The sequence below is a fragment of the Pleuronectes platessa genome, chromosome 2 (genome assembly GCF_947347685.1).
Source record: "Pleuronectes platessa chromosome 2, fPlePla1.1, whole genome shotgun sequence".
In the NCBI taxonomy this organism is placed as follows: Eukaryota; Metazoa; Chordata; class Actinopteri; order Pleuronectiformes; family Pleuronectidae; genus Pleuronectes; species Pleuronectes platessa.
Window position 1 is genome coordinate 2,747,438 of NC_070627.1, and position 6,000 is coordinate 2,753,437.

Below are 6,000 nucleotides of genomic sequence, written 5' to 3' on the forward strand. Positions count from 1 at the left end.
GGCTTCAGCAGCGGATTAAAGCCAAAGTCCTCGCACTCTTCACACCAGCGGCTCACCCACTGACCGACTGACCATCTGAGAGGCTCTGCATGTTTTTGTGCGGATCCATCGCGGCTATAAAGGCTGAGGCGTGTGGACTTCTGTTCGCGATCAGCCGGAACGCAAGGACGAGGTTTTAAGAGACGAGTCCGAATCTGGAGCCAAAGGAAGCTGAAAATCAAACAGAAGCAAATTCTTAAACTTCAACTTTTCTTTATCAACTCACGAAATGTCCGAGAACACAATTTGAAGCTTTCTCGGTTGATCCAAAGTGATTTAAGTGTTTGATAACACTCACCCTTGACATCTTGGACCTAGCTCACTCTAGGACGATTGACAACTTACTCTTTTTAGAATTTGTTTCCAAAGTCCTGGAAAAAACATAAGTAAAGTAAAAGAAGGATTTCTGGAAAAAGGTCTCATCTGGAGTCCTGTCGCGATGAGTAGCGGGGGCACCACCACAGTTTCGCCACAGGAGCCTCAGGCTTTCAAGCGAGCGGTGCGGAAGATAAAATGCGCCGCCATGGTGGCCAGCTTGACGAAGAACTGGCAGGGCTGGGCCAGCGAACACTCCGACAAGCAGGATGCTATCCCGAGCGGCTGGATGCCGGACTCTGTCGAGGAGCAGGACGACAAAAGAAGCAAGCATGTGGTCAAACCTACCATCGCTCCATGTGTTATCGCCAGTGACCCCTCCGACGACAGCGGGAGAATCAGGACCGGTTCTGTCCACAAGACCGTCCAGCCAAAGCGCAGCGAGTGCAGCAGCAGTGACGTGGTCAACGCCATCCGCGGCAAGATGGAGTCAGGCCCCGAGGAGAGCAAGCCCTTCATGGGCAACGAGTCACCGACACGGCGCCGCCAAATGAGGTTACTACAGAGCGCAGGAGGAGGAGGAGGAGACAGGAAGCTGCTCCTCCAGGAGAGGAAGCTGGGGTCCAGGAGCAGCAGTGTGGACACAGAGGACAGTGGACTGGGAGAGGAGAACGGCCTCAGCGACAACGGTGAATCCAAAACCGAGCCGGGCGACATTCAGTCCAAGAAACAAACCATCAAGCCCAAGGTAGAGTCGCTAATCACAAAAACCATAATATACTGTGATAAGAAAACTACATGGAGTGATGGAGTAATTCATAATCTAACAAAATCACTACACTCCAAAGTAAAATGGACCTGGTGTAGAGGGCCCAACATGGCCGTCATAAGTCTATCACGTTCCACCAGATTACAAACACATTGTCTTTATTAAACTGCTAATAAACAAATAAACAAACCAACAAATGTACAAACAGATGGACAGAGAAGATTACTTCTTTGGTGAAAGTAGTTAATGATTGGTGATTGGCTGCTTGATGATAAGTGTGCGCCAGCTTCTCCAAAAACCTTCCACAGGATATGGACGAGGTGTTTGTTCTGCTGCCCCCAAGTGGCCCAAAAATAACATTGATTAATAACTTGATTTTACGTGATAGCTAACTTGACCAGGAGAGGTCGTCTTCTAATGACTTATCTCCTAAAAGTCCTCTTTAAGTTTTATTTCGACTTATTCTAAAAATAACGGCACCCCTGACTGTCCTGTACCAAACACTGACTTCCACCTCCTGCAGCTACGGGCTTAGCTGAACCTCTGGTGAGTGTCCTTTCCAGATATCAACAGAGCTGGAATAACACCGAGGGATGAAGCTGCTGGAGGCGTGTTTTCGGTCATTTGTCCTTTCAAAGTGTGGAAAGACAAGTGAAAGTGACGCGATGACGGAAAAAGTCAAAACTCTTTTATTTCTCTGGCCAACATCCAGAAACCACTTAATTTGTGATAGAGGTCATTTGCACTGTTGTTAGACACAGGCTCACGGAGGAGATGATATAACCCCTGAATAATTACCCTTTGATTACATTTTTTACGTATGAGGCAATCTGTTATACACAAGTTTTGACAGGACCCGTATGAGGCCCTTCTGTCGGCGTTCTATGTCTATGACCACAATAAATGTTCTTTCGTCCGTCCCTGAATCAAACACAGTGGGGGAGCATAACTCCTCCCACACAGTCGCACAGCTCGAATAAACAAGGTAGAGCAGAAGTCCCTCTGATGTCACCTGAAGACATCCAACTCCCTCACTGTCACCACACAACATAACTCCGGGACTCAAACCTCTCCTATAAAAAGCAAAGGCAGCAACCGGGGGCCCACGTCGTGTCACGGGGTGGGGGGGGGTGCAGATCATAAAAACACAAGCTGGACTGCAGCGCAATGGAATACATGCGCAAATAAATATAGTCGTGCACTGCAACGTGTTTCCCCCACCTGACCTTCAGGTGGCACAGCCGGCGACGGGGGGGAAATGGGGTAAGGGCGAGAGAGCAGTGAGGGACATGAGAGGGAAAGAGAGAGAGAGAGAGAGAGAGAGAGAGAGAGAGAGAGAGAGAGAGAGAGAGAGAGAGAGAGAGAGAGAGACTACAACACCAAGAGCAGAGCAGAGAAATACTCGACTCCTTCCAGAGATTCCAGAAACCGTACTAAGACATTTTATATCATTCATTTCGTATTGTAAATGTAAAATGAATCACAGTGACTTGATAAATATATAAACCAGAGGCGACGTTGGGATATTTGAATAATAACACTCTCATGTTAATAAGAACAAGACGGAGAAAGGGTTGTAAAGTATAATGTTGCCCTCTGGCAGAACTCTTAATGAATGTGCTGCCAAACTTTGTTTTTACGACTAAGGAATGTTTTTAATATTCAGGGTTTGTGCTTATTATAGCATCGTGTTCCATGAAGACATCTCGATAGTCGAGCTGATCAGAGGCAAACACTAAGCAGCTCTGAGTCGGGCTCCATGGGCAGCTATAAATAGGGTCACTTCACACTGGTGTTGTTAGAGTTTACTGTTATAACTGGCCACATATTGCTGGTTATACTGGTTACAAGCCACGAAACTACCAGGAAACAATAAGTAGTTATTTATTATTGCTGTTTGCCTTGTCAGTTTTCATCTTAATCATTGATGTCTGTGCCAGAGGAAATATCACATAAAAACATATATATGTGAAACAAAAACACCAGCCTCAACATGTTAATTGTAAATAATCTTTTAAGTTTGCGTGAACAAGTGCAGCAACATGTTAGAACCAAAAGTCAAAGTATGTGACGACTGTGCTCTGTGAGAATTGTACTTCGGTGCTGTGTATTGTGAATTTGTAAATAATATTACAATGGACTGATTATGATTCTGCTGAATATTTTAAAGTAAAAGGTACAATATTTTCCTTCAAGATGTTAATTCCAATGTCGTGAATACTTTACTGTCTAACGGAAATATTGAAGTACAGTACAAGTACCTAAAAACTGACCAACTATAAATCGCATCCCCCAAAAAACACAGATACAAATATTTTGTTTAAAGGTGAATCGGGACACGATCATTCGAAGGGTTCACAGAGTTTCGTGGAAGGTTCCACAGATACAAGTCTTCACTTTACACAGACCAGATACCGAGGAGATCTGGTGACACTGCTCTGAAGGCCTGGCCAGCTGAGGAAAATACCAAGAGAGGTGGAGGGAGGGAGGGAGCGAGGGAGATAGGGAGCGAGGAAGGACACGACATGAGCGAAGAGAGGAAGGAGAGACCTGAGTGGAAAGTAAGAGAAGAGACAACAAAACAAGAGCAGTAACAAGAGGGAGGATGTGATGAACGAGGGCATCGAGGAAAACGTGAGGAGGAGAGTAAGAGAGGGTAGAAAAAGAATAAAGGGAGGAAAAGATGCACATTCTATAATCATTTCATAGTTTGAATTATCTGAAGAGCAACAAAACCCTTATTCTTAAATATTTAAAGTCCTAATTCCTTAAGGTCTTGTTATGTTTGAGCACCGGGTTTAGAGGAGCGTTAATAAATTCCATAAATACATAAGGGGAAAGCAAAGGTCAAGCACGGCATCAATTACACTAAGTTGAACTTAGAAAGTTTATTTTAAGGTGAAGGGTCGTCAATCAATATTCATACACAGCACTGTAACAACAACAACAGACTACAGATCAGCAACGTCTTTTAAACAGGATACAGAGGGTGTGATGGAAAAGAAATCGAAGACGCTCAAACTATTTGGTTTCGCACGTCAGGGAAAGTGGCAGCGAAGTGAAGGACTTGGAAACAAACTTTTTGACTTGTGCAGGAGAGGCCAAGAGATCCTGAATCCTGCTGTTCTCGAAACCCAAGTCAGGATAAAGCTGTTCTGATAACGTCACCGTGACATTAACCTGGTTTATTTTCTCTGACTTGATAAAGGTCCTACACAGCTGGACGTTCTCACCCTCACTGGCCAACATCAAGCTAATTAACGGAGTGAAATCGGACCGATCCTTGCACCCTGATGTTAACTTGTTTGCCGTCATTTAATTCCAGATCAAGATCTCCACGATGGGCGACATCAAGAGCCGCTGGCAGCAGTTTGCCAACCAGCACATGGAGGGCCAGAAGCTCAACCCCTTCAGTGAGGAGTTCGATCAGGATTACGCCATGGCCCAGCGCCTCCGCAAGGGCGACTCCGGCTACGGTCGACCCAAAGACGGTTCCAAGACGGCGGAGAGGGGCGACCGGGCCCAGAAGCACATCTACAGGGAGATGGAGGAGATGGTGTGGATTATCAGAGACTTGGGCCTGAAGGATAAGGAGGGGAGGATCATCATTAGCTTCGGCCGGCTCTTCGACCGCTACGTGAAGATCTCGGATAAGGTGGTGGGCATCCTGCTGCGCTGCCGCAAGCACAAGATGCTGGACTTTGAGGGGGAAATGCTGTGGAAAGGACAGGATGATGCCGTTATCATCACACTGAGGGACTGAGGACGGACGTGACATCGTACAAACATCCGAAACAACACACAAACACGACAAATCTCCTACATTAGCCCGACCTTAGAAACAACAGTGCTAGGACGAATATTTGAGAGAAAAATACCAATATACACACATTACACACAGCTTCAATGATTTACTTGTTCATACTTTAAAATTCTCAAATGTTTAATACACATAAATTACAGTCCAGACCTTTGAGTGTAATCTACACTCGCACCAGACTCATTAGTTCTTCTCATGTACCTGACGGATCGTCCGGTGAAGGGAAACTATCCCTAGCATGCTAACCATGCTCGCCTCGCTAACTATGCTACATGCTACACACTACACGGCCTGAGAATCCATCATATAAGTCATGTTTGACATTTAAATGTTTTGGATTAAATTAATAATGACAGGTCGAAACAAGATCTACACAACAATGTACCTACGTTTTTTTGGGAGTCGTCTTTGGACAAACTTGAATGTTTCTCATTAGCAGAGCTCAAGTTACGGGATTGAGCTCATATCGACATTTAGATTAGGAAATTAGTGACTGTACTTTTAAAAAAACACTTGTGTTATTATATATGTATGTTTAGTATGTTACATTAAAATGTGTTTATCTTTACATAGGCAGTGGCAAGGAGAACAGAGTGATCTGTGAATTTACATGTACGTCACCTGACTGAATGTCTGATGTGTGATTGTTTACAAAAAAGAAAATTGTGAAATATAATTTACCTCATTTTTGAATTTTGGACACACTTCACAAGCGTAACAGTACATTTTCTTTGGATTATGTTTTCCACAAACTTTATGCAACTAATCAAAACAAATTAAACTGTGTTTCTGACAGATTTAAATTTGTGGAGCCTCACATCAGATTTACACTGAAACGTGTCTGTGTGTGTTGAAGCAGTGGAACAAAATTCTACCTCAACGTGTGAATGAAATGATTCACGGGTCGTGACATCAAACCCTTTATCCTAAAATAAGACCAGGAACATTAAAAGACGTCAGAAAGGTTGTTCAGAGTCGCAGGTTTGACTTTGTATTCCAGAGGGTTAACGCTCGGCTTCTTGGAAGCCTCCCCGGTGTCCTCATTCTCTGATGTCAC

The 6,000-nt window shown here is 44.4% G+C and overlaps 1 protein-coding gene across 1 annotated transcript; it reads left to right on the forward strand.

Annotated features, from left to right (window-relative positions):
• The first annotated feature begins 478 nt into the window (after positions 1-478).
• abraa (actin binding Rho activating protein a) lies at positions 479-4,886 on the forward strand. The gene is made up of 2 exons (XM_053446821.1): positions 479-1,102; positions 4,449-4,886. The coding sequence occupies exons 1-2, from the start codon at positions 479-481 to the stop codon at positions 4,884-4,886; spliced, it is 1,062 nt and encodes a 353-aa protein (XP_053302796.1).
• Positions 4,887-6,000: the final 1,114 nt, after the last annotated feature.